Source organism: Xiphophorus hellerii, chromosome 10 (genome assembly GCF_003331165.1).
Source record: "Xiphophorus hellerii strain 12219 chromosome 10, Xiphophorus_hellerii-4.1, whole genome shotgun sequence".
Taxonomy (NCBI): domain Eukaryota; kingdom Metazoa; phylum Chordata; class Actinopteri; order Cyprinodontiformes; family Poeciliidae; genus Xiphophorus; species Xiphophorus hellerii.
Window position 1 is genome coordinate 24,282,576 of NC_045681.1, and position 27,037 is coordinate 24,309,612.

The 27,037-nt window shown below is 41.5% G+C and overlaps 2 protein-coding genes across 5 annotated transcripts in view; one reads left to right on the forward strand and one right to left on the reverse strand.

Annotated features, from left to right (window-relative positions):
• On the forward strand, positions 1-14,509 carry bhlha15 (basic helix-loop-helix family, member a15). 3 transcript variants are annotated; one of them, XM_032574188.1, is made up of 6 exons: positions 1-1,255; positions 1,629-1,685; positions 1,965-2,634; positions 3,458-3,551; positions 4,679-4,853; positions 12,661-14,509. In XM_032574188.1, exons 5-6 carry the CDS (start codon positions 4,842-4,844, stop codon positions 13,294-13,296), a joined length of 648 nt encoding a protein of 215 aa, XP_032430079.1. In that variant the 5' UTR covers positions 1-1,255; positions 1,629-1,685; positions 1,965-2,634; positions 3,458-3,551; positions 4,679-4,841; the 3' UTR covers positions 13,297-14,509. The 3 variants fall into 3 exon arrangements, with proteins under 3 accessions (XP_032430079.1, XP_032430078.1, XP_032430080.1); XM_032574189.1 differs by lacking the exons at positions 1-1,255; positions 1,629-1,685; positions 1,965-2,634; positions 3,458-3,551; positions 4,679-4,853 and adding exons at positions 9,354-9,442; positions 10,194-10,347; XM_032574187.1 differs by lacking the exons at positions 1-1,255; positions 1,629-1,685; positions 1,965-2,634; positions 3,458-3,551; positions 4,679-4,853 and adding an exon at positions 7,607-9,442.
• The window catches only part of tecpr1a (tectonin beta-propeller repeat containing 1a), a 15,742-nt gene continuing 3,179 nt past the window's right edge, over positions 14,475-27,037 (reverse strand). The window contains exons 3-24 of one of the 2 annotated variants that reach the window (XM_032574186.1): positions 26,228-26,410; positions 26,026-26,148; positions 25,552-25,671; positions 25,170-25,344; positions 24,994-25,094; positions 24,348-24,449; positions 23,503-23,651; positions 22,776-23,365; positions 22,199-22,344; positions 21,937-22,092; positions 21,542-21,691; positions 21,201-21,358; positions 19,905-20,135; positions 19,439-19,535; positions 19,257-19,336; positions 19,101-19,157; positions 18,233-18,407; positions 17,378-17,513; positions 17,099-17,191; positions 16,900-17,006; positions 16,560-16,679; positions 14,475-16,436 (exon numbers count right to left, since the gene is read on the reverse strand). In XM_032574186.1, coding sequence (XP_032430077.1) covers positions 16,350-16,436; positions 16,560-16,679; positions 16,900-17,006; positions 17,099-17,191; positions 17,378-17,513; positions 18,233-18,407; positions 19,101-19,157; positions 19,257-19,336; positions 19,439-19,535; positions 19,905-20,135; positions 21,201-21,358; positions 21,542-21,691; positions 21,937-22,092; positions 22,199-22,344; positions 22,776-23,365; positions 23,503-23,651; positions 24,348-24,449; positions 24,994-25,094; positions 25,170-25,344; positions 25,552-25,671; positions 26,026-26,148; positions 26,228-26,410 — 3,336 coding nt within the window. In that variant the 3' untranslated portion in view covers positions 14,475-16,349. Of the gene's footprint in view, positions 16,437-16,559; positions 16,680-16,899; positions 17,007-17,098; positions 17,192-17,377; positions 17,514-18,232; positions 18,408-19,100; positions 19,158-19,256; positions 19,337-19,438; positions 19,536-19,904; positions 20,136-21,200; positions 21,359-21,541; positions 21,692-21,936; positions 22,093-22,198; positions 22,348-22,775; positions 23,366-23,502; positions 23,652-24,347; positions 24,450-24,993; positions 25,095-25,169; positions 25,345-25,551; positions 25,672-26,025; positions 26,149-26,227; positions 26,411-27,037 lie in introns of both variants that reach the window. The other variant, XM_032574185.1, reaches the window with a different exon arrangement.

Sequence of the window (27,037 nt, forward strand, 5' to 3'; positions counted from 1 at the left end):
GCTGCTACCCCTGCCACCCAACCCCGGATAAGAGGAAGAAGATGGATGGATGAATGGATGGATGGATATATATACGGATATATACTGTATATAGCGATGGTGAAATTAGTCTCTGATTTACAGCTTATTTTTGTATTATTAAAACATGTGGACGTCTTTTGGCCACATGGAATTCAAAAGGTTCACTTTTTTAAATTGGTTTGAGTTTTAGGAAATATGTAAATATAAAATGAATGGAGGTAACTACAGAACTAGCCAGAGTTATAATAAAATGCTTTAAATCAACACGTACACATCTATTAGAATCTATTAAACAATTGGATTTAAGTCTAGGCTTAAATCCAATTGTATGTTTGTAGTAAGTCTTGAAAAATTATTTTCATAGGTGATCTCCAACCAGTCTGTCTGTTGTTGAGCGGGAAGATGGGGCAAAGTGAAATGTTACCTGGTGAAGAAAGCTAAACCCACCATCCCACAGTGGAACATGGTGGTGGCAGCATTATGCTGAGAGGATGCTCTCCTTCTGCAGGGGTGGAGTTGATGAGAAGCTGCAGTCCTGTCATAAAAGCTGTTTGAGTCAGCAAACCATGTGAGAGTGTGGCAGAAGTTCACCTTCTGTTTTGGTTTATCACATAAACTTTATTGAACTTTCAGTGAAAAAGAAATTTAATAAAATGTGTAAAATTTCAATGGGTATCAATACTTTCACACAAAACTGTGACACCTACACTGTTGGTCTTTATAACTGGACTCTGTGTTACATTAGCGCTGAGGTTATTGATTGCATCCGGCGCTCTGCTGCAGAAAGGCCAGGAACCTGCTGGCGGAGAGACGGATATGTAAGCTCTTTGTCCTTTCTTTGTCCTCACACCGTTTTCATCCCTTCTATACATTCGCTCTTCTTCGCCCTCCTCCCTTCCATTTTCAGAGCGTCTCCTCTGTCTCCTCTGTCCGCTCTACCTCGTCTCTTGCAGGAAACTCGACAGGGTGCGCCACGGCATGGTAAAAGCAGGACGATGACTGAGCTTTGAAGGATGCAAGGTAGGGCGTGTTTGTGAAAAAGCTGCTGCTTTATCTTGTTTGTGGCTGCAGAGATACTTTGCTGCAGCATGTTGTGCAAACTCATGAAGCTGCAGATTTGAACACGTTCTGCGTTTTCAGAGTTGAACTACAGCAGGGGTGGAGCTGCCCTGGTGATTTCAGTGGACAAGTTGTTTTCAAACAGAAAATGCAGCCTGGACGAAATTAAAAGAAGGTAATTTCACGTGCATATGACTGGATTTCTGCATGAGGACACTAAAGATGTGAGTTGTGTCTTTTGCTGTTGAAGGCACCACAGTGTGTCTGTTTTTTAACTGGTTGTTTGGAACAGTCTCTTTCTCCCTCTTCCTCCTGAGCCCCTCCACCTGTTACACAGTGAGGTGTTAATTTACCCGAACGGGGCAGATTTTATCCTCCTCCCAGGTGTGTGTGTGTGTGTGTTTGTATGTGTGTGTCTCCTTTTACATCCCTTTACGTCACAGCTGCTGTGAGTCAGCTCCTCTCTTCCTTTCCTGAGTCACTTGTCCAACGGTTGCTTGGTTACTGCAGAGCAGTAAAAGTTTCCTATTGCGTCTTTGTCTCTGCAGACGGAAGACTGCCGATATTTATTCAGGCCTGGGACTGAGAGACCCAATAATGGACCCGTAAGTGTGCATGAGCGCGTTTGTGTGCAGAATGCGCAACAACTGGCAAATCTCTGTCTTTCAGACATTTAGTAGAAAGTCTCCTCAGATTACTCCTGTGTGTGATTCTGGGATTATCATAGTGTCTCTCCTCCAGTCAGTGAGCACCTGTAGAAAGCATGCCCTCTTTTTCCCATAAAGTAACAGTCCTCTCCTTTCTGCTTGTAATCTCACCAATGTATTATCTGTGAATCAGTATATCTTCAGGTGTACTGAAACTGCCCTGAATCATTGATGCAGGAATGAAGAGGAGTGTGAGGACCATGAAGTGGGTTCCTGCATCTGTGTCCTTGATTGGACGGAGTGTTCAGCCCCTAACTCACAGAGAAACACTACGCACACATCAGATTGGCTAGCTTCATCACGATTTTGTTTCCCACAACTCTTCTGGCCCCCATCGGAGCTCAGTGGACAGCTGAGGTTTTTAGATCCCGTCATCAAAGGTTTACCAAGCCAGGCCAACCAGGAAGGTACCACTTTCCATATGGTGGACATTTTTTATTGGATTAAAAACTTTTTGAATGAAGCAACCCAGCAGCATGCCATCGTCATGGATTCCTTCAACAGGCTCATCATTCTTTCTGATAATTATATAACTACAAATAAATTATGCCACGTTTACGCCTCTCGGAATTTGAGGACATTTATTAGACATAGAGGAAGTTCTGGAAGAAATAGCAAGATGTCTGCTGTAAAACACGACAACGCCCAAAGATCTTTTTGTCTCAAGACGAGCGGCGAGGACGAAGACAGGGACAGCTTAAGGACGTGGAACCCTGAGATTCGTCAGAAAACCCGTCAAAACGACAATCATTCACAAAGACCATGGAGGAGGAGTAAAAGTGAGAAAATGAAAATAAAGAAAAGTGTTTCTTTTGAAGAGGACGTCATCGTCTACCTGTTTGATCAGGTAATGATCGATCATTCTTTGTCCTCCAGTTTATTTTTTAAGTGGTGTTGAGGGTGGGGAAGCTGTTAATTAGAAGGTACAAATCAAGAATGCAGTAGTGCCACAATCTGGCATCTGGCCCCCCAATGATAAAAGTCTGGTTCCGCCACTGGCAAAAGTCTTTAACACAACAGTTTTCTGTTCTAACTGGAGTCTGTGTGAGCTTCTTGCTTCTCAAAGGTAAACCTGACTGGACACAGCTCCTCTGTTAACACACGTGTTGCTCCTACTGATGGTACTTTCATGTAGAGAACGTTTGTTGACGTGCTCGGCCAAAGCCAACATGTTTTGACTATTTTGACAATACTCATTGCCAATTTTAAAAAAAATTTCAGTACAGTTCTAGTTTGTTGTGTTTGAAGGGTCCGGGGGGAGGGGAGACTTTAAAAAAGATGTATTAATTTCTCCCCTTTTGCTGGACATCATAATATGAATGCTTAATGTTTCAGCTGCTGTCTGTGCTGTTTACACCAGACAGACATCTGTCAGGTCAGCACAGCCCACAGAGCAGGTGATGTGACACAGATGGAAAACTCAGGCAGAAAACTGGTCATGATGTTCAAAAAATCTGGACTTATCTCTGGAGGTGACTGTTGCCCTGCAACAGATATCAGGAGTTGAGTTTAGTCTTTAGGCTCTGACACTGATTCTTTAAAAAAAGGTGCCAAAGCTTGGGATTGGAGGGACAACCTCAATGTCTACTTTGGGGTTTTGTTGTAAAATCAACCATAATTTTCCTGTATTTTTTTTGTCTATGTTTTGACAATCAACTGTTGATTCTTAGGAAACACCCACTCTCAAGCTGCCTTCAGAACCCTCCACATCTCCGCCATTCCATTTTCCCAGCATCCAGTCTGATGTTATGTCAGAGGACAATGGTAAGACTTAAAATGACCATATTCTAATTATTCCCAAATTGAATATCATTTACATATGCATAGTTGAAACCAGAAATTTCACACAGCGTTTTTTTCTAACTTTTTGACCTTCATTTTGATAAAAAAAACAAAACCTTTGCTGCCTCAGGTCAGTTAAGATTACGGAACTTAATTCAATTTGCAAAATTCAAGCATAATAATCTTCTTATATTCAGAAGTTTACAAACATTACTATCAGTATTTGAAACAACTACTTTCTAAAAGTGCCTGTTTTTGGTCAAATATTCTCACAATAGTTTGCTGGAATATTGACCCATTCCTCCAGAAACATCGGCTTACACAAAACTTCTTATAACACATTTTGTACTGGACTGACATGACTGGATAATGACGCTCCATCAGCCAACATCTTCGCAAAATCTATGATTGTCTTCAGATTTGTTGAGAAATTAAATCTTTTTGAAATTTGCTCTTTGCGACCCTCTGCCTTCAGCGCGTCATCACCACAAAGCTCCTTTATCGAGCATATAATTATGTTTTCACTAGAGTTTCGTTTCATGGCGATGTAGCTCATATGATGAGCTCAGCAGATGCACAGTTCTAACAGGTGTTTGCTAATTGCTGCTGCCGCTAGTCTGGAGGAGCTGGGTGGAGGTGTTGCGGGGGAGGGGTGTTGTGTAATGCAGAAGCTCGGCTTGGAGACTGCAGCACTGAGGAGGAGCTTTGTGTAAAAGGCAATGCCTGGTCACAGGACTTGTTTCTGCAAGCAGAGATGAATAGGGAGATGCTCAAAGTAGCAGTAAAGATTTTTTTTTTTCTTTTTAAAGGGATGTCGTTTATTTAATGCAGAGTTTCATGCCAAATATATACATAGATTCTTGCTGTAGCACTTAGACTTCCAAAACTTTTACACTTTTAAATGAATAGATTTCTTGTAATAGATTTCAAAATGGAAGAATCAAAGCAACACTCTAGGTGTGTTTTTTAATGAGGGAATATATCATTATAACATGAAGCAAATCTCAAAAAGTTGATTTTACATAATACCGCCCCTTTAACACTTCAAGAAACTTTCGAGTGATAACAAAATTACATTCATGAATTGCTAATGTTGTTTGTGGCTTCAGGGTTGCAGTGGGAAGATGACTTCTCAGCTTTGGAGTGTGCTCAACCCTCTGGCATCGTGTCCCTGCCGACCAAGAGTTGGACTTCTCAGGCCAGGCCAGAGCTTTGCTCTCTGGCCCAAACTTGCCTGTTCCTCACCTATGTCACCGAGTCAGACCTTGAACTATGACACAAAGTGTGAGTGACACACACATACACACCCCCACACACGCACACGCACACACACACGCCCACACCCACACCCCACCCACCCCACACACACACACACACGCACACCCCCACACACACACACACACACATATACAGTATATATAATTTGAGCTCTGTGGTAATTTGGTGACATAGTGGTCAAAGCCACCTCTCTATCTGAATACCTCTCCTCAGCCAAGGGCCACCCAGCTGTCACCATGGCCTAATGTGACATCCACTGTTGTTTTTCTGTCAGACGGCCAGCCTTGACCAAACGGAAAACCTGAATAATCATCCAGATCTCAGTTCCTTCACCTGCCCCCCCCCCCCCCCCCCCCCCCCCTTTATGAGTCAGGGATTTCAGCAGCTGCTTTCCCCTCTCTCTGCTCCAAAGCACTTACGGTTGATGACATCACATCCTACGTAGGGATGTGGCACAGTGCATTCAGCTCTCACTGCCATTAGTATGACACGAGCAAACAGCGTGTGACACAGTTCAATATGATGTAGTTACATAACTGATCTGGGGTCTTTCCAGTTGCCAACCAAGCTATGAAGGTTGCATCAAACATACAAGCTTTCAGAAGGAACCCCAGGACAGTCACAGTGATAGAACCAGCTTGTTTTAGTAGAAAAATTATGTGAAAGGCCTGATAGCTTGCCTCATCACTGAAGTGTGCTCTTCAGACCAGAATTTATCAGTTGCTGCTGCAAAACAAACAGTGTAAGCCGATGCAAGCAGAAACTGAGCAAACTAAAAAAGCAACAGATAATGTTTCTATTGTCCAACGTTGGGTGAGGTTTGGTTGACTAGATATGGTGTAACTGAGGAGGGAAGGAAACCTGGCAGGACCCAGGCTGTGATCATTAGAAAACAAACATATTCTTTCATTTCCACATGAGCAGAAACACAAGAACCTCACAGAATTCTTAAGAATCAGGTGAAACGGAAACCAGTTCCCATTTAGTATAGACTTGTAGCAGATCCTCCAACGTTACTGTGTAAACAGGTGTATGTTCTCACACCTTGAGTGGTCGTCGAACACATATTGGCACCCTCTGTCTTCCAGCTCACACTTATGCACATGTTCACTCAGTTTGTTCAAGGACATCCAAGCCAAAAGTTGCTGTTTGCTTCTGAGAGCTGGGAGCACCACAGCTGTGATCTCACAAACTCGGCCCTCATTTCATAAAATACATACAAGTAACTGGAATTACCGTTCGCCTCTGGTAGCTTCTGGATTTACAACATATATTTATGTGACAGAGAAAAAGTAATACAAAGATTTTTTTTTTCCAACGTTCACCAGACTGTTTGAGGTGCCATGGGAGTTGTTTTGTCTCCTGTGTATTTTGGATTCCCCTCTGTGTTTCCATCACTGTGCTTCCTAATTGGCTACATGTCACAATCAGTAGCCTGCATGCTCATCTATGATCAGGAAACACCACATGAGCAACAACATCAGGCCAAGGCAAGCCAACATGGTGAATATCCCCCAATCTTAGATCAGAGCGGTTCTGATGTCCTTCCAAGTGGAGCAGATTACTCTTAGCACACCACACACAGCAGGAATATCACTAGAGATAACTTAAAGGTTCATTTGTGTTTTCCAGCAGATCCACTGTAGTCCAAAGATTGTATTCTTATGGTACTGCTGGTCACTTGAGTGTCTTGTCAGATTTGGCTTAGTGTTGACCTTATGTGTGGGTTCTCCTGGTTTTGCTAGGGTTCTATCAATTCCTCACTCAACCCCCTCAGTTGCCCTTAGGTCTTTGGTTCCTTCACAGCAGCAACTGTTTGTAATCACTCGCTTGTTTTCTATACAAGACACTCCGTTCCCATAAAAGCATCATGCTTTCATCCACTGTCAGATTCTCCTCTTAGCTCCTTGTTATCTGTGCTAGCTTGATGTTTCAGCCCTTAGGATTCCTCACATTTTTGTAAATTTGGACTTTGTCACTTTTGATTAAACGTGCCACTGCATTTATAATCTGCTTTCCAACTACTGCCCTCCTGTACTTCCATTCTTCTCAACCTGCAATCATGTCTCTGCAAAGACCCCAAGTTTTTAAGCCATTCATGCTTATGGTGAGTGTGATCAAACTTATAGGTTAACAACTGTTTTAAAGCCTCCGGCTTTTTGTCCTCTGCTTTTTAACTGTGTTGTTTGATGGGTGGATCTGTCTAAGAAAACACAGCGACGCCATATACGTAGACTGGGTGGGGTGTAGATAATCAGAAGGTGACTTCCCCTAAAGTAAAGTTGGAATGCCAACAACGAATAATCCAAACAGTGAAGGTGCTGGCTGGAGAATGATCTTAGCTGTTTTACTTTCCTATTTATAGTTTTTAAAATTTTATCCATGTGGCATTGCAGATGCCACCATAAGGATGTCATCAGATTGTTTAAGAACAAGCTCAGTTTAACTTGCACAACTGATGCTTTTCAGTTTTGCAGGGCTTTATCAACACCAGAGATAATAATCCCAACTGCCAACTGCTGCCAGCGGGTAAAACAGAGAATGGACGATTAACTGAGAAAACACATTCCTGAGCGGAAGGGGATTAGATTAGTGATTCCTAAAATAGGTAATCATTTAAATAATCACACTTCTAATGGTTTTTAAGAGTGTATTTTAGTTGGCATTACACAGTCATTACAGAAGTGATGATGTCCTAAAAGTTAGGGAAGGCAGATACTGTGACATGGCTTAAAAGGACCTACCTCTGGGCTGGCAGGTGGAACCTGGAAGACTATTCAAATGAAACAGTGGAAGGCGATAACCCACAATGAAAATTATGTTAACTGCTGGACGCAACGAGCCTCCCTAAAAAGCTGAGCTCAACTCTGCTTTAGCAGGATTTCATGTACAGCTGTGTGTGTTAAAGCAATATGAGTTCATTTGAGTCATGTAAGTATAATATTCCTAATAATATTATAATTACATGTAAATAGTTCAACAGGAATAAAAACGTGTACAGTTTTGTTTGCAGCTCTTGAAGAGTTCATGTGAGGTCAAAATTTCACTGAATGCGACAGTAAACACCCAGATCACTCCCATTTCACAGAAATTACCGTAGAACAAAAAAAGTGGTGAATTACATTATTTAGTAGTGAATATATTTCTATGAAGGTACAAAACAACCTCTAATGATTGATTTTTGAGTTTGTTGTTGCTGTAAAGCCTTAACCAACCTTGATAAAATCAACTCTATACATGTGCATACTTTAATGACGTCGCTGAAGCAGCATAATAACCTTTCAGCTTTTCATTGTGTCATACATCATCTTCATCATTCCAGTTGACACCACAGAGAAACAGTAAGAAAAATGCAACCTTTTCACCAGGCAGTGAAAAGATCGGCTGACCTGGTAAAGGTCATACACACAGAAAACTGCATGGACCCCAATCAGATGGGGAAAAAATCAAACAGGAATATTAGCATACTGGTAGCAGCAGAAGTTCATCATTCATGGCAGGATGCATCTTGGGAAAGGAGGAGTGAGGGAGGATTATTCATTTATATTCAAAAATACTTTTCATCCCAAAGACAATTCAAATGATGTCATAACTCACATCATCCAAGTATATTCAAAAATCTTCATTGCAAATGGTGATGCTGTCGTCTAGAAGCATCTCTGGTAGCAGTCAGTCTCGCTACAAATCTGCAGAGGCCTCTGACTGAAGACTGTCTCGTCACTGTCATGATGTGCTAACAGCTCTATTTTTGGGCAGCAGAGACAACTTTTCACAGTAACGTATCCTGGATGAAACTGGCAGTTATTGGCAAGCACTGCTAATCCACCTCATTTGCTGTTGATGCTTCTTTTTAAATCCTTGTCTAGCTTCTGCATTATGGCTAGAGTACCAAATGCAGAGAAACGTCCTGCTTTTTGCTCTGCTCTCTGGTCCTGCTCGGCATCCAGGAAGCCTCCTTTATAACACCTTAAGGATTCAGGTTGTTGTTCTGGTCCTATTTGAGTTTTTGTGATGCTAATCAGCTCCCAGTTGTAAAAGTAAAGCTTAGTTGGTGGTACAGTAGAACAACTGGAGGTAAACAAACAAACAAATAAATAAATAAATAAAGTATGACGGAGATCACAGTTCCACTTTACAAATTCTAGTAATGCCAGCTGAATTCTCCAGTCTTGTGCCTTTTGTGATGTCATCAACTAAAATAAACACAAATACAAACTTTTGCTCCTCCTTAAAACTTTTTAAGACATTATGATTTGTGGAAATCAAAACTTCTTCGCACAGCTGTGTTCTCATTATCTGGACATATTTGTAAGTAAACATAAACGCTCCGGTGGTTAGCAGCTTTAAAACCCGGCAGCAGCAGCAGCAGTCTGTCGGGTCAGCGGCCTGCGGCTCTGCTGCTCGGGCAGACTGGGCTGAGTGGGCTGGCTCTCTGATTGGCTGAGCAGCGCGACGTGTACATCAGTCAGCTACAGGTAGCGCACATGTGGCAGTTATCTCCTCGCCGCGGTGACGCTCCGCAGCTTCTCTCCGCTCCTTTACCGACTTTCTGCTGCTGGTTTATGAACGGAGCGATTTTCAGTAGACGCTCAGCGGTAAGTCTTCTCAGCCCACTCTCCTTTCTCTAACCCACTTTCACGGCCGTTTTGTTTGCTTTCCTTTCTCTCTCTGTGAACCGTTGGCCGGAGTTGCTTCATGAGTTCTGCCGTTAGGTGATTGCAAACTGAGGTTAGGGAAATAAGGAGCTACACAGGGACGGAAAGATATCTAGAGGGTTACACTGTGTAACTTTTATTATTAAGCGCTCTAATCTATGTAAAACACCCAGTAGAATTTGTTTTGAGGACCGTTTTCTACAAGGCTTTTCAGAGCTCAGAATTAAACTACTTAATGTTTACAATAATCCGTCTGCGTTATGCGTCATTTTCTCTTTATTCTTCAATTAATTAGTGAATTTATTCACATCTGGAGACTGGTAAGTTTTTGTTCTGCTGCTACGAATATTCTGTATAGTTTGTCAGTTAAGTTACAGAGACAAGTGAATAAACGAAATGCATAGCAGGAATTATCAAACAGTAACAAAGAAAGTGATATATCTCCACTAGTGTGGAACAATTTGTTATTGTGACTCAGAAGACATGCACAATGTTACATTATGTCTTAAAAAATATCAACCATGTAAGCAAAGTTAATACTCACTGAACTATTTCACATAAGCTCTATTTATGCTCGTAAATGTTCCAACTGAACTCATTCTAAACACATATGAATGTTTGTGTATAAAATCAGTTTTTCTCAGGGCCAGCATTGGGTCCCTCGCGGCCAAAACCTCTATTTTTTTTTTAGACCTCACGGCTGGCTGCTTCCCCTGTTTTCGTGAGCACAACCTTGAAACTGACATTATCTCAGATGTGACGGGATAAAAGGTGCAACATCATGGCATTTTCACACCATCAGATCAGATACAGGAGGACGCCGAGCACTTTTAAACTAAAAATAGGTAAGCAGACTAGGGCAGGGGCTTTCAGCTCTGGTTCTCGAGGGCCGGTGTGCTGAAACTTTTAGATGCGTCTCTGCTTCAACACACAAATAATGAGGCGATTAGCAGGACTGTGGAGGACCCGACTGCACACTGAGGAGGTGATTCAGCCGTTTGACTCAGGTGTGTTGGACCAGGGAGACATCTAGCAGCTGCAGGACACCGGCCCTCGTGGACAGCAGTCGAAGACCCCTGGACAAGGGGCTAAACCGACCAACTAATCAGTCAATTGGCACCTTTCACATGATTTCAACACAAGATCGTTTTTTTTAAAGTGACCCCAATATTGAAATATCTCAAAATGTCACGAGTTTTATTTAGGCCATTTAAAAGAAATAAATTAAGCAACTTACTAATTTACAGATTTGTGTTTTAAGTAACTATGCACCTGATTTGATTTGTTAAAACATTTTTTTTTTAGCAGTTTAAAAATGAGAGTTAATGATTTTTAGAAAATGCACTGTAGCTCTCTAATTCTGTTTTCTTAACTAATTATGTAGTCCTGGTTTTTTGGGGGGCAGTCCCAGAAGTTATAGAAATTCAAAAGGTGTTTGTTCAAAAAACGAACAAAAAAAAAACAACGCATAAATGTATAAATTAGTAAAAAAAAATGGTACTTTTAACCAAAAACAGAATCTATAAACAATACCAGTCTGGTTTCTGCCAGTGTCACTGCTTAGAATCATTAATGCCTTTCTGATGGCTGCAGTTTCTGCTCTGGTTTCTCTTCTTACCCTCCTTTATCTGAGGACTTTGATTCCATCTCCCACAGTATTCTCCTCCACAGGCTTTCATCCCTTGGCAATACCCCCACACCCATTAACTCAAATCCTTCAGACCCCACTCTTCCTCTGTTAGTTCAGGTTGTCCCCCAAAGTTTTGCACTGGATCCCCTTCTTTCTTTACTAACCAATATTTCCCATAAATTCAATGTCAAGCGCAATAAATTCAATGCTTGACCGATGACACCCACTTACCCACTTCACCAAACTCCTCACTTTCACCCTCCTCCCTCACCACTTGTTTAGAAGAAATTAGAGATGCTCAATATATTGGCACTAACTGATACCGATATTTTTTTTAAACATATCTGCATCAGTCTGATGAATACAACTGGGCCAATATTAGCAACTGATATTTACCTCCATCTTGTTGCCATTTGTTTCTGGAGGGAGGATGTTCAGGTGGTGTTTGTTTGGTCATGTGACAGTGACGGTAAAGCAGTGAAGGATTTTGAGGAGCTTAACTGAAACAGGGAAGCAACGGTGAACTCAGTGGAGTGGTAAGGCTGATAACCAATTTGGTATTGGTTATCAGCCTTACCACTAATATTAATATTGGAGATTGTAAGCTCAAACTTTCATTTCAGTGCATCCCTAGCTGAAATAAAATCCTGGTTTGCATCAAACATCCTCAAACAAAACTCACTGGCACAGCATCCAGATTCTACCTGTCAGTTGACGACTCCTTGGTTTCTTTCTTGGTTTAGTCTAAGTGTCATGCTCGACAGCACTTTGTCATTTCATTCTCATATAAATAACATCGTCAGGTCTGCATTCTACATTTCTTCATAACATTGTAATTCAACTTAAACAAAGGCCTTTCTTACTTGATGAATATCATTGAAAGAGGCAAGGAGTAATGAGTGAGACATGCAATCCGATACTGGGGTTGGTCCTTTAAAGTCAACCACAGAGGGACTCGAACCCTCAATCTTCTGATCGGAAGTCAGACAGCTTGTCCATTAAGCTACGTGGTCCTGGTTCCCACCACAGTGTGGTGATTGGAATAGCCAAGTCCTGAGCAATTACTGAACCATTTAACTCATTCGGTGACCAGATAAATGCCCAAGGACAGATATTGCAGTTAGCTTAAACATAAGTGGTACTCTTGATATTCTTGAAATGAATCAAAATCTCAAGGTGTAAGGTCATTCTAAATGGTTTTGTTATATGAAGAAGCTTTGAAAAATGTCTGACTTGCAGTAGATGCACAGCGACCTCAAAGGAAAACTTAGAATAATGGAAAAATAAATAAATGATGTCAGCCTAAGGTCTTACCTGGTGCATTGTGTGGCCTAAATATTTTTTCTACAAACTGTACCACTGTGTTTGACTGAACATGGGTTCCACTACTTAAGGCTTTGACATGGAAGTGCTGATATTTTCAAGACGCAAGTCTGAAAACATGTTCTTGAATTGGCTAGTCTTGCATGAATAACATGTCAGATTCACTTTTTCTTTTGTGTCTTAATGTTCCTGTCTGTGCATCTAGGACTTTTATAAGTTGGGAGACTTGGTTGGAGACTGTGAGGTGAGAGGAAGCAGCACAATGAAGTCCAAAGAAAAGGCAGTGAGACCCTCCAGGAGGCCCTGGTCCGACCCAGAGCCGGAGAACGAACCGGACACAGAGCCGGGCTCCAGCGAGCAGGAGGGCTCGGAGGCCTCGGTCCGGATCGGCGGCTCCTGGAGGGGCTCCCTGAGGAGCCGGGACGGCAGGCGCCGACAGGGAGGAGGAGGAGCAGGTGGGGGAGGCGGGCGGCGGCGCAGGATGTACGGGTCCAGCACCAAGGAGCGCAGCATCCGGAGGCTGGAGAGCAACGAGCGAGAACGCCAGCGCATGCACAAACTCAACAACGCCTTCCAGGCGCTGCGCGAAGCCATCCCACACGTGAAGATGGACAAGAAGCTGTCCAAGATCGAGACTCTGACTCTGGCCAAGAACTACATCAAAGCCTTGACCACCATCATCGTGGACCTGTCGGGGGCCTGCCTGCCCGCTGAGGCAGGGCCCCCAGGGGCCAGGGCTGCCAGGCTGCTGCAGTGCTACCAGCAGCACCTGGAGGAGGAGGGGGAGGACGGCCTCACCCAGTACCTCACCCACATGCAGAGCTTCGGCCAGGAAAGTTAACAGCCTGAGACTGTAAAAGGGTTTGGGACCAGGAGCCCCCTGCTGGATGCGGCGCCCTACAACAACTGACTGCTGGCCCACAGAGCCTCGCAAAAGTTTTCATACCTCTTGAACCTTTTCACATTTTTTCACATCTCAACTCCAAGCTGTCAGGAAATAAATGAAATATAAATATTTATTCACATCCCTTTGTTCTGGTTCCCCAAAACAAATCCCAGGTTTGTTCAGAAATGATCTAATTAGCAAAGCCGGTCCACCTGTATGATGTTTGTTATGATCCTGTTTCTTTGATGAGAAAACAGAACCATGGTGACCTTGGAACACAGCAGGTTAAAAAACTAAATGGCAAACTTTCCACATCTCGCAAAGCTCTGTGACGCAGCCCACCAGGAGGAAACGGAAAAAATCTGAACACAAATCTACCAAGAAAAAAGTGTTTTTTGAAAGAAAGTCATAAGAAGTTCTGCTTGCAGTTTGGTACAAGCCATAAAGGCATGGGCTGAGCCAGGGGGTGGTGAAAGGTGGCCATGGTGACGCCTGCTGTTCCCTTTCAAAACAGCTGGTGGCAGTAGTGAAATATGCTTATACAGCAAAAATGTATAAATATAGGCATATACTTATTCACTTCGAGAACATTTTTTACGTACTGAAGCTTGTGGTTGGTAGTGACAAAAGTGGAATTAATTGTTCAAGAGATAACATGTTTGCGATGCGTTGTAATCCTGTGAAACACACTGAGGTGGCCAGAGAAAAAGACTGCAGTGGACACCAGAGCAAAATGTGAAGTGCTTGTAAAGACGAAGGGCTCAACCGACCTTTTGCTTTTTTTTTTTGCTGTTTGAAATGACTTTGTTCTCTTTTTCTACTATCTTATGATCTCCCTGTGTGTATGTGTGTGTTTTGTTAGGAAACTTGCTGAGTGTAAGCTTCTGGTCACAACTGTCACAGAAAGAAGAGAGAAAACGAGCAGCAGGTTTTTGTTGCACAAGATCGTGTGAGACCCCGATAATCAACTATGATTAAGCTGAGATGGCCTTTGCATTTTCTGCATCATAATCTGATTGGCTATGGTCAGCTTTAAGTGTGTTTAGTTTTTCTTTATTTTCCTCCTTTGTTTCCATTTATGCCAAAGTTTCTGAAAACAAAAAAATCAGAAAAGAAGAAAAAAGCTGTTTGAGTAGTTGCTATCAATAAAACCATTTATTTATTGACACCAACTTTTTTTCATTTTGGTCAATGCACAACTTGATCATATTACACAAGATGATTACTATTTACAGACAACAGCTACATATCAGAACACGATCAACATTTACTAATGATTCAGCAGTCAGACAGTAGGTCGCTATGCCAGTTATTAAAGCACCATTTTCTAACCTAATATATTACCCCAGTCCTCAGAAACAGAAAATCCATCTCTATACATTATCTTTACTTTACCAATGCTTGCTATATTTCTATTTACAATAACCAAAATAGTTTTTTCTTTACAACTGCTCAGTCATTGTCTCATCATCTGGTCAAAGGAAGTAAACAACATGCAGATGCAATCACCCCTGAGAAAGAGGAAGGGTTAGTTTAAGCATTTCAAATACCATCTTTTTTTTTCAAGTAATCCCCTTATTTCCTTTTGATAATGCTAAATATTGCACATGCACAACAACTTTTCAAAAATAAAATATTTCAAAGTGGCTAACTCCATTGACAGTCAGATGAAAGCAGTTGTGATACATGAGTGTTTTGTGTCTTTTACCATCTTGTTTTTTCAGGCTTTCTGCTGCTTAAAAGATTAAAAATGACTGTTTATAATTCATAAACCTTGCTGGGATCTGTAGCGTTAGTCAACAAATCTTCCTGTTCCTGAACCGATTATCAAAATAAAAGAACCGGTTGGAGACGCAGTGCGGCTAAAAGGGTGTAAAAACAACAAAAAGCAGCTCCAAACAGAAGCAGCCAAAGAAAAATGGTTTGAACTTCGACTTTTTTTCCAGCCTGTTATATATACAACAACTCTCAAATGTCTGCACACCCCTGTTAAAATGGCTGCTTCTTGAGACAAACAAAACATTAATTCTGATGGGGTTTTTTTAAAAACCTTTCCCTCAAATTATTTGATGCATATATTTTGCAATTTGAGTAAAAAACAAATGCTACGAGACAAAGAAACTCCAAAATGTCTGCAATAACCTTGTGAAATAAATATGGATAAGGCTTAAATTCACATTTGCTGCCAATTATAATACATCTGTTTCAGCTCTAATAATTTTACCGTTCCAAACTGGATTTTCCTGGTCATTTTCTATTCATATTTTGAAAGGAAGTTCCAAAGGATCAGAGGAATCTTACTGAGTTTAAGTACTAATCTGTGTACCATAAAGCAATGACAGTAGTTCAATAACCGCAGAAAAACAAAAACGTGGACATTTTTCCAAGAAAGCATAAGGTTGCAAGATATCTCTTCTGAAGGAAACATCCAGAACATCATACCCAAGCTAAAACTGGTAGTGGCAGCATCATGCTCTAGGTTTGCTAAGAGAGGTTTTTGTCAAGAATAGATTCACATAAGTCAGTTTTGGCCCAAAACCTTCACCTAGAAAGCTTAACCTGCTAACACTTTTTTTTCAGCTTTACAGTTGTTAAATAGAAATAACAATATCATGTTAGGAAAATGGCCAGAGTTCAGAACTAAATCCAACAGAAAATTTATGGGCAATTACTGTGCTGCCTAATTAAGTAAAAAAAGAACATTTTTCTATTGTCACGTTAAATTGACTTGCAGAGATTGACACAAACAAACCACACACACAAACACAAAATAAAGAATCCACGATTAGGTCTACTGAGAAAAATCCATTAAGCTTAGCAACAAAATACAAACACCACTATCAAGGAACAAAACACACAGAAAACAAAAACTCACTTATAGATCTTGAATGTCTGGTAAAATATTAGACTGGCTCAGCTTATCTGAATATAACACTTGCCCACAACTTTAAACCTAAAAGGCCAAAGTGTCTCTTAAAAGTGGGTGCATTACAAAGTTATCCTGGAGTTTAACGGGACGGCTCCGTCATGGAGGGAAGACAGATCCGAGGTGGCTCCATGGAGTTTGCTCTCACCGTAATATGGTCCCATCCGCCCTGCAGAGGAAGTAGCAATTATAGTAGCAATTCTAGCAATTATAGGTTCATATCCCAGGAGTGTTTGGATGTTTATGACATTAAATTCCACTAGTGTCAGACTCCCATCCTGAATAGTTTTACCCCAATGCCATAGTCCCATGATTGTCCCTTGGGTTCCATGGGCTGGACTCCGAGTCGATGGCACACCGTCCCGCAGCTCAGACTGTGGCTGCCCTGAACCTTGTCTGCTATGATCCACACCTACAGCAACACATGGAGCAATTCAATCAACCCAGGAAGCAACAAACAGGTGCATGCTAAGAACTGAAAATGTTAACACACATTCATCCAAGCCCCAAACACAGAGCAAAAAAAAAAAACTCAATTGTGTAAAAAAGAAATCTTTCCATCCCAAATGGTTTTCTCATCATCTCTTTTTTTCTGGTGCCAAACAAAATGCCTGAAATATTCTTGAGCCCACCTGATCCAGGGGTCCCACAGAGACTTTGCGTACGTTGTTAGAGATGTGCTCCCAGGAGGAGCCCTGAGGGTAGCTGGGAGTCACTCCCTGTCTGTACCACAGGTTACCTACACATGAGCAGAGAAAGCATACAAAAGGCGCTCTGTACAGTCAAGTTGTTCAGAAGGTTTTGCTGTAAACACAGAGGAAGTGTCCTTACCATTTTCGTCCACAGTGTAAACAGACGTCCTGCCTACAGACACCTGCTTCAGCTTCTGCTTAGCCGGAGAGGGGATGTGGTACCAACAGTCCCCTGCAGATGGAGACAGAGCACTTTGATAGTTGAGTATCTTTAATCAGAAGCAGCATAAGTTGCTATATTTAGCTTCTTTTAATTGGCTTGATTTTATATCAGTGTTAAAGTCTTTAAACAGAACTGAGACATTTTTTGTGATGTTCAGCTCATGGTTTTCAGACGGTCTCAGGTCCTCCTGCTGACCTGCTGGGCTTGGTCCTGAGACTGACCCCCGGTAGAAGGCAGAGCCGTCCCGGGCCACGCCCCACACCTGGCTGGCAGCCCCAACAGAGATGGACTTGAAGGGCTGGTCTGTCCCCACATGAAGCCATGAGGTTCCCTGACATACAGACAGGAAGACATAACAACTACCACTTAGCAAAAGTATTATTCACACCCCATGAAGCTTTTCACATTTTACCACAAGTGGAAGTATTTCATCTGGACTTTTTGTGACAGACCAACACAAAAAAATGCATGACTGTAAAGTGGAAGGACAAGAAAACATAATTTGAGAGACAGACAGACAGACAGCTGGATGTCAGCTGGTGTCTTGGTTCTTCATGACTTCACCTCCCTTTCTGTGTATTCAATACTTTTTCCCTCTGCCATTTTCTATTATGATACATAACTTAAATGTTGAACGCATTTGTTTTGGTTTCTTTCTATGGATGGACTATTTGAGAACATTTCATGTCAATAGCACCTTTAGGATATGTTCACTATAAAAACTTGTGATGTGTTCAAAAGTTATTTTACCTTCTGCATAATGAGTGACAAAATTACTGAACGTTTTTCACTGTCTTCTCATTTTTGGAGCTGTCTTGCTTATTAGCCAAATATCATTTGATCACCTGGTTTCTGTAATCTACGTTCCCTCATTTTGCCCCAGAGCTTTCTGCCATTAATGTCTGATTAAGGCATTTAGGGAGCAGACAGTAACCTTTTACAGTAATATTACCCCTAATGTTAGAAAACTCTCATTGAAGTGGTTATTATAGATACCCATAAGGTGTCAGGCTGATGCTTTGAGTGTCATTTTGCACATTAGTAACTCACAGCAGGTGTCAGCAGGGTGACTCCCAGTCGACACAGGACATCTCCTTTGTTGCTGATGGCCCACACAGGAACCGTATCCACGCTGCTCTGAGCAGCACAAGGTAGGATTGTGACATCACTCAGTGGGATTGGTGGAATTTCTTGCCAAGGTCCTGTTGTTGTCAATTTACACTTCCTATACAATGGGGGAAATAAAACAGAAGCGGGAAGCTTATGTTAAAGCTCAAAATTGTAAATTTTATTTTAAAAAATGTTTTTTTTTCCTTTTTACATATTTGTTAAAACTGTTACCATGTTCTGACAATATAATGTGAGACAGGCAATCTGTGAAAATACTGCTAGTGCCGTCTGAAGAAATACACCGCTGCCCAACAAAAACAACCAATGAGAGTCAGGAGGAGGGTCTTAGCGCTGCCAATCACTCTCATGTATGCATTGCTCAATGTGCTAATGGAGAAGCAACTTACTGTTCCAGGAAAACTGCTCCGCTGTTATCATTGGCAATGCTAACTAGCCTTAGCATTCCTGGCAGACTGCTATCGGGAAGAAGCTTTAGCATAGCAGAGGACAATGGGGAACAGCACATACACAAGTATGATTGACAGAGCTAGACCCTCCTCCTGGCTCTGACTGGTTGTTTCTAGTTAGCACTGGGAGGGGGCAAAGAAGTTTACATTTTTTCACAGATTATCTGTTTCAAGCCATATTGTCATGACACCATCAGTTTTAACAAATATGTAAAAAGAATCTTTTATAAAACATCTTAAATATTCCAAACAAAACAAATACAAACATCAAGTCCCAACGATCCATTTAACCCACTAACAGAATACTTCACTCATCACTAGTTTGCTCTTTCTGTAAATACCTGGCCCATCGCCTACGCCGCACAAAGTCCTTTATGGTTTTGAAGCCATGATAGGACCTACCAGAGAACATGGAGGGAGTGGATGAATTAGAAGGAACAGAAAAAAAACAAATGAAAGATTAAATCCCTTAAAGTGTAGCCTGAAAGGAAACCTACGCTGGAAAATCTGCAGCATATTGCCAGCCCTCTCTGTCTGTTCCCCCGGAGACGCTGTAGTCAACAGCCCAGTCTGACACCTGGACACAGTAAAGAGAAGTGAAACACTTCATGCACCTGCAGCTGTTGGATTAAATGCTCTCAAAAGTCAAGAATAAACACTAGAGGTGTGCTCAGATTACCCATGTCCACTGAGGAGAAGGGGGTTTTGTACCAGTCTTTGTGCATTCGTGTAATCCTGACGCATCACTCCACATGTAGCGGTCTGTTGGAAGGCCTCTAAAATGAGGAAAGCCCAATTTACATGGGTCAGAAAGAGCGTAATATAATTACTAAATAGATTAGATCACAATAAGCCTAAGAACGCATTTGTTTTGGTTTCTTTCTATGGATGGACTATTTGAGAACATTTCATGTCAATAGCACCTTTAGGATATGTTCACTATAAAAACTTGTGATGTGTTCAAAAGTTAATTTACCTTCTGCATAATGAGTGACAAAATTACTGAACGTTTTTCACTGTCTTCTCATTTTTGGAGCTGCCTTGCTTATTAGCCAAATATCATTTGATCACCTGGTTTCTGCCTAAGTGTGTTTCATTTATGATTGCTTTACACAAAGAGCTTTAAACATCTGCATGTAAAACACCTGTTAGTGTAGCCAGTGACAGGGTTCCATCTCTGGTTCTCATAGATGTAAACGCTCTTGACATCAGTCTGGGTGTAAATATTATCTGTGCTGCTGGCCAAACCCTGGAAGAAGCCTCCTCCATAGCCTCCGGTGTGGACCCAGGCGGTGTGGTCAAAGCCGATGCCCCACACTATCCCCAGACTGTTGCACTCCACTAAACGCAGGTGGCCTCCTACCTGCCGCCAGAACCTGCACCAACAAAACAGAAAGGCTCACAGCAAACTCACAACTGTTTATGCTCCAGTGTATTGGGAGTTACATTTGTCTTCATTTGTATTCGTTCCTCTGGAACAGCATTGTTATGCTATATTCTCAAACTTCATTGTATTTTATTAGCATAGACCAACTCAGAGTAGGGCATAAATATGAAGTGAAAGAGAACTCATCCATGTTTTATTTTATTTTTTCAAAAAACAATCTGAATTTTTTTATTTTTTTTAAAGCATACCCCAAATACAGTTACAGACAGAGTTTTTTAAAGGTACGTTTCTACCTCCATTCTATTTTTACAGATTAAAATTTTTGCCTATTCTTTGTAAATTAGTCAGAGTTCAGTCAGATTGGAAGAGTGGACACCACGTCTTGCCACATAGGTTTGAAGTTTGATGGACTGTCACTGGTAGAGATAATTCCCCTGTAAAGTTTTAGCATGAAAAACCAAAAATGTAACTCTGGTCTCATCTTTAGAGTATTTGCTGCATTTACCTAAATGACTGTGGCAAACTGCAAACAGAATGTGTTATAGCTTTCAGACAACAACACTGTTCTGTGAAGACCAGTTTTATTTAAATACATCACAGGGGCAATACTAATGCATTCATTTATTCATATTTTGATATTTTTGCATGTGCATTCTTGTTATTTTGTTTATTTATTTATTTTATATATTTATTTTATATTTAGTCATATTTAAATCACAATATCACACGTATGTATATATTTTTTATAAATTTTATATTGCTTATGGCTATATTTGTATGTACCAATATTGCCAATATTGAACATACAATATTGGTACATACAATATTGTATGTACCAATACATATTGGTACATACAATAATGGAGCAGCTGTCAGCATACAAGTAATTTCCCCTTGAGGATCAATAAAGTATATTCTAATCTATTCTATTCTATTCCACCTAACAAACATGGACTACCTACTGTTGGTCGGTCATATAATATCCTAATTAAACACAATGGGGCTTGTGGCCTTAACATAGTTCATAGTGAATGCTCTTGGCGGTTTTTCTTACATTTGATCACAGGGTGTGGGGTAAGGCATGGCTTCGAGGGCAGAGGAGGGCTCACTGACAAAGATGTCCCCTTTACAGGTGATGGACCAGATCGCCTGTTTGGACGGAGAGCCGTGGATTCCTCTGGAGTCACAGCAGGAAACACTCAACAAAGCCAGCTGGAGAGCAGAAAGAATTTTAAAGAGAGCAAAACTACTTTATATGACCTGCTTTTGTGTATTCACACAAAAAAGCATGGTAAAAGACATGAGCAGGTATTCATCTTCTTATCAACGTTGTGCCAACAGGAATTACGGGACTAAAATGTTTTATTTTTGATGTAGATATCTCCTTCTACACACCCAATCATACATCTCCAGCTCTGTGCCAGCTGCCACTCTTATTGGCCACCTCTGTTTGGTACGTTCAGGAGTGTAAATGGCAAAAGTGTGCTTGGAGTCGTTGAGAACAGGAACCAGGATGGTTACTTCATTAATGAAGGCATGGAGGTACTGAATAAAAAGACAGAAAAACGAGAAAAAGTAGAAGAATGGAAAACATTCCTCTTTGGAGTTTTAGTCTTCAGACTAACAGAGACACAAATTCAAGCTGAGAATTTATGCAATGCAACCAGAGCTCATACACATGTATAGACAATAGCGAGTATAAATTAGACATATTATAAATGCATGAGTCAAATTCATGTTGCGAGCAAATTGCGTTTTTTTAATTAGTTTTACCAACTTTACATTCCCACCTTCTTCTCCTCATAATAATTGTAATAAATGAATAAGATCCCATCCTTGTGTCCCTCGGCTCCAGAAAACTGTTCCAGAGCAAAGTGAACATCGATCCACTTGTGCGGCTTCCAGTCTCTCCACCACTGCATGGCTCCCTTCTTTACCCACACCGACTGCCAACAGAGACAGGAGTACAAGTCAAATCATGAATGCGTGTCAATGAAAAGGTACTCTATATCATCTAAAATCTTATCATTTTTCAGAGTGTACAGCATGCACCTGCTCAATGGCTTGTTCGTAATGTCTGAAATTATCCATCTCTCTCCTGGACCTTTCACTAAGCTGCTCAAAGATTTGTTTCCGCCAAGCAGCTGTCTGAGCAGGAGACACGGACAGACTCATGGACTGGACTGACTGCAGCATGGCTGGTGAAAGACAAGTAGGAGAAGAAAAAGCATCCTTTGCAAGAAATGGTCAAATGTTCGTTAAAGGAATCCTGTTATTGCATTCTAGGCAACAAAATCTACAGAATGTGCCAATTTTTTATGTAGTTAATCTATTAATCGCCAGAATAATCAATAGATCAATCAAGTTCTAAAATAATCATTAGCTGCAGCCCTATATCTGGGTGTTTATGTATAATTTTGACTGCTTTGGGGGGGGGAATACTGAACTAGGGTATTGTATCATCAGTCCGACTGAAAAAGAAAGCTTTAAATAATTAGAAGCCCAAATTTGATATGATATTAATGCACATGATATGTGTATGTAAACATCTGACTGGAATTACACATGATATTTCAGAATTCTAGCTGTTAGAAAATTTCCCATTGAGTCATTTCACAACATAACATACATGTGTTCAAAGAGCAGCTGAACCAGTTGAGTTGAGAGTGGCTGTCCACAGAGCAGCCTCCTCCGCTGACCCACGCCCACAGAGGGTGCTCGTCCACCCCATACTGATCCTCCATAGCCAGGCTGTAGGTTGCCACTGACGACAGGCTGCAGGAGTCAGCTGAGTCTGCTCCCGTTTGGCCGTGTTGGATCTGTGCCTCCTCCAGATCTACGTTACTCCACGGGGGGTCAGGAGGACCGCCAGACCCAGTGATGGTAACAGCACTGTTACTGGACAGAACGTCAGTCTCTCCTTCACCAGGGACGACCTCCTCCAGGACAGCAGCAGAGGCTGATTCAACACCTCCAGATGTCTTTGCTGGTTTTCGGTCAGAGACAAATTCAGAGATAAAGCTGTCGCTTGTGACCTTGGGGATGTGGGGCTTGACGCACGGTTCTGATGAAGAGTTTGCAGGGGCATCTACGAAGGAGTCTGGGCAAGGGAACGTGACACTGCTGATGGCTCCATCCCCTGGTGGGTGTTCAAGGTCTAATTCAGCATCGCTGACTCCTGATGGAGCCCGCACTTCACCAGAGAAAAAACAACCCGCACTGTGGAAAGGACAGAGATTCAAGACAGCAGAAATTAAATCATGAATTAGCTCTGCTTTACAGACATTTGAATATTAGAATGCATGTCTGTGGACACAGAAAAAGATGTTGGTTTGAGTCCTGTAGGATGCCTTTACCTGTGTTGACTGTTTGCACTGGCACTGGAGTGGGATCGCTCCCCATCTCGAGGAACGCTGATGGCCTTCCAGGTTTTACCGCTCAGCTCACTGGAGGTAACACCCTGTCTGAAGTACACCACCCGGTCCTCACAGCTAATGGCCCACACCTTAAATAGGAGATGAGCCATGTTATGACTTACTGACAATTTGGCAGAGCCTCACAAGACTGTCCATAACCCACATTTTTCCAACATAATGTGATAGACTAACAGAAAAAGGGCAGAAATGGTGGGATGGAAATAAAAACAACTCATGATTTTAGCCCTTTTTTAAAAAATAAAAATCATGCATTTGTATTCAGCTGGAATATAGTCCAGTCCATCCATTTGCATAAAAAATATAGAGCCCATTTAATCTCACTTTACTTATAACAGTTTTGTAAAAGCTTCGGATGTTTGTTAGAAAATGTCGGTGAACCAAATGCATCACGAAGCCGGGTCAGGGAGCAACCCTAAACATAAAACATGAGTGACATTAATGGTTTATGTTCATTCATATTCATGTGTAAGAATGGTCTAGTCAAAGTGCAGACCTAAATCCAAATGAGAATCTGACATTCAGAGCTTTAGTGGAAAGAAGAATGGAGCAAAACTTTAGCCTCTATTTGGTAGAAAAATACTCCAAAACACGTACTGATGAATGGAAAACAAAAAATCTTAAAGGGGGTGAACATACATCACACAACATTCTCCATATTTCTATTATACTGTATGTAGGAACAAAGTAACAGATATTCTTATCCACAGAAGAATTGAACATTTCTCTAACAGTTAAATATAGAGAGTTTGGATTTGTTATGTCACCTGGTCGTTCAGGCCCACGTTGATCATAATCATTTCTCCAACCATGTTGATCCATCCGGAACCACAGGGGTTATGAGAGTTCACACCTCGCCTAAACCACACCTAGGTCAGCAGGGCGACAAGCTACTTCAACAATGATTATATTCCCATCATTCTTTGCATGCATTCATCAGTTAAAAGGTTTGTTTTAACCTTGCAATCCTAATCCTAAAGTCTTAACTGTAATAAATTTCACTGTAGCTGTCTACAGATGCTACTTCCTTTTTGCAACACCAGATGGTGTTTCAGTTTCCAAGCATAGCTAATTTTAGTCTTATCTAAACCTTGACATGATTTAAAGTTCTGAAGGCATGAGGTACAGGAGGGTAAATCTCGAGGATATTTATTTTTCTCTTACAGTGGTAATAGATGGCTACAGTCTCTCTTTTCTCCTCTGAAATCAGATAAGGTGATTTTTCTGCTTCTTCAAATGACCAACCACCATTGGGCAATTGGAAACATTTGGAAAAACTGATATATCTAAGTGTAGAGGTTCATACTTTTGTTAATATGATTATTACATTGTCAGAAAACACGTTGAAATTAAGATTGCAAAGAAAAACATCAATACATACAGTACATCTATACAGACATGCCAATTTCTTACTGTATTATCTTTGGTCACAGCCCAGACCACATTCATTCCTACAGCGACATGTATAGCGCCCACCTCAGGGCTCGGAGACTCCACCTCTGCCCAGGAAGTACCTACAACACGCAGGAAACAGTTCTTAGACAAAAGCCACACACTTCAACATTACATGCGTACAGTTCAGCGTGTACCTCTTGGGCAGTCTCGACTAATGCCCTCCCTGACAATCAGGTGCCCCTCCCACAGCACAGCCCAGACCAGGTCCCCGGGGCCGCAGCTGATCTGGACCACTTCTCCAGGAATAGGCACCTCCACCCAGGAAGAACCCTCAGGGTTGTGGTGAGAGATTCCTTCTCTGAACCACACCTAGATAGTAATAGAAACAGTGTTAGATAATAACGAGTGACAGTACACTTGCTCTTTGGTCAACTGCATAATATTATTTGAATATAAGTGTCAAATACCACCCCAGGAAAGAACCACTGTCTGATTTGCTTTAAACAAGCTAAACAGGAAATAAACAGCAGAATAAAGTGGGCCGTGATTAGTGTTGTGTGTTGAGGTGAGCTGTACCTTTCCTTGCAGAGACACAGCCCACAGAGACAGCCGGCCCCTGGGCTCCTCACTGATCTCCCAGCCTCCACAGCTGATGTCACTAAAGGGATCCGGTAGAGTTGTCTGCTGTGAAGGGATCTGCCAAGACACAATTAGAATGAGACAGAGTAAATAAAAATGTGTCCTAATGTCACAGAAACAACTTTGCCAGACTTTCTGGACTGATAGAGATCTCTTCTAAAAATGTTAGTTGAATTACAGTTTGTTCAAGACAAATAATTACTTTTTCCCCAAGAAAAAGGAGGATTTTTATATTTACTCAAGTTATCTTTAACCAATATTAAAACTTGTTTGATGATCTGAAACTTTTAATTGTGTCAGTGAAGCAAAAAAATTAAAAATAGAAGTATCCTGTAAGAGGGCAAACATCTTATTCACTATACTGTATGTGAACGTACTGGTACAGATATTATGACACACACACACACACACCTTAGCCCAGGTGTCCATGGCTTTGTACCTCCTGTAGCGGAGCCATCGCCTGCGACGGACACAGGAGTTCCACTTCTTGTCGTTGGTGTAAGTGGCAGGAAAATCCATGGCATACGTCCATCCCTGCAAACACAAACACTGAAGTTATTAGTACAAGATGAATGCAAGAGCAAAAAGGAAAATGAGTTCACCAAAACACTACCTCTTTTTCTGTGGGCTCTCCGTCAAGGTTTTCATCCACAAACCAGTCTCCCTCCCACTCCCAGCTGCTGGAAGGGAGCTGGAAGCTGGCTATGGGTTGATGCTGCAGGCCTGTGATGTCACTCCACTGCCAGCGGTCACTTGGAAGCAGACGCTCTGAGAAACCGTCAACGGGATTCCATCTCTAAAAGAAAAGCAGGGAGAAATTATTTCATTTTCGCATCCATCCATCCATCCACCTACCCACCCATCCATCCATCCATCCATCCATCCATCCATGGTCTATAACTGCTTATCAATGCAGGGTCTGGGACTACTGAAGACCTCTGGTTACTATCTTGAATGTTTTTGGGCAAGAGGCTGGGTATACCTCAGACTGGTGACCAGTCATGGTGACACAGAGATACACAAGTAAAATAACTTCATCTCTCCCCCAAAAAATAAACAATAAGACTCTCATACCAAGAGTCAATTTTAGAGCAAATTTTAGTGTTTTGGATGAACCCAGAGTACATGAAGAAACACAACACAAGCAAAGGAAGCACATGCAAATTGCATGGAGAAACAACCCTCTTGGTTCTCTGGGGTTTTTTTCTCTCTCTCTCTTTCTGCAGGTGTAGAAACAGACCTCTAGCGTGCTCTCTTGTATTCTCTTCATCCTTCTGTTTCTCCTCTCGTTTTATCTCCTTTCCATTTTAACTTTTGGTCTCACTTCTCTCCCTTTTTTTTGTCATCTCCTTTGATCTATTGGGCCAAGATCTGATGACTTTTGAGACCAATAGAGGAAAAAAATGAACTAACTGTGAGGTAT

Coding starts and splice junctions, on each gene's coding strand:
- bhlha15 (XM_032574187.1), top strand. CDS start 9,332: ATGTGGCAGTTATCTCCTCGCCGCGGTGACGCTCCGCAGCTTCTCTCC. Junction 9,443..12,660: donor TTTTCAGTAGACGCTCAGCG/GTAAGTCTTCTC, acceptor CTGTGCATCTAG/GACTTTTATAAGTTGGGAGA.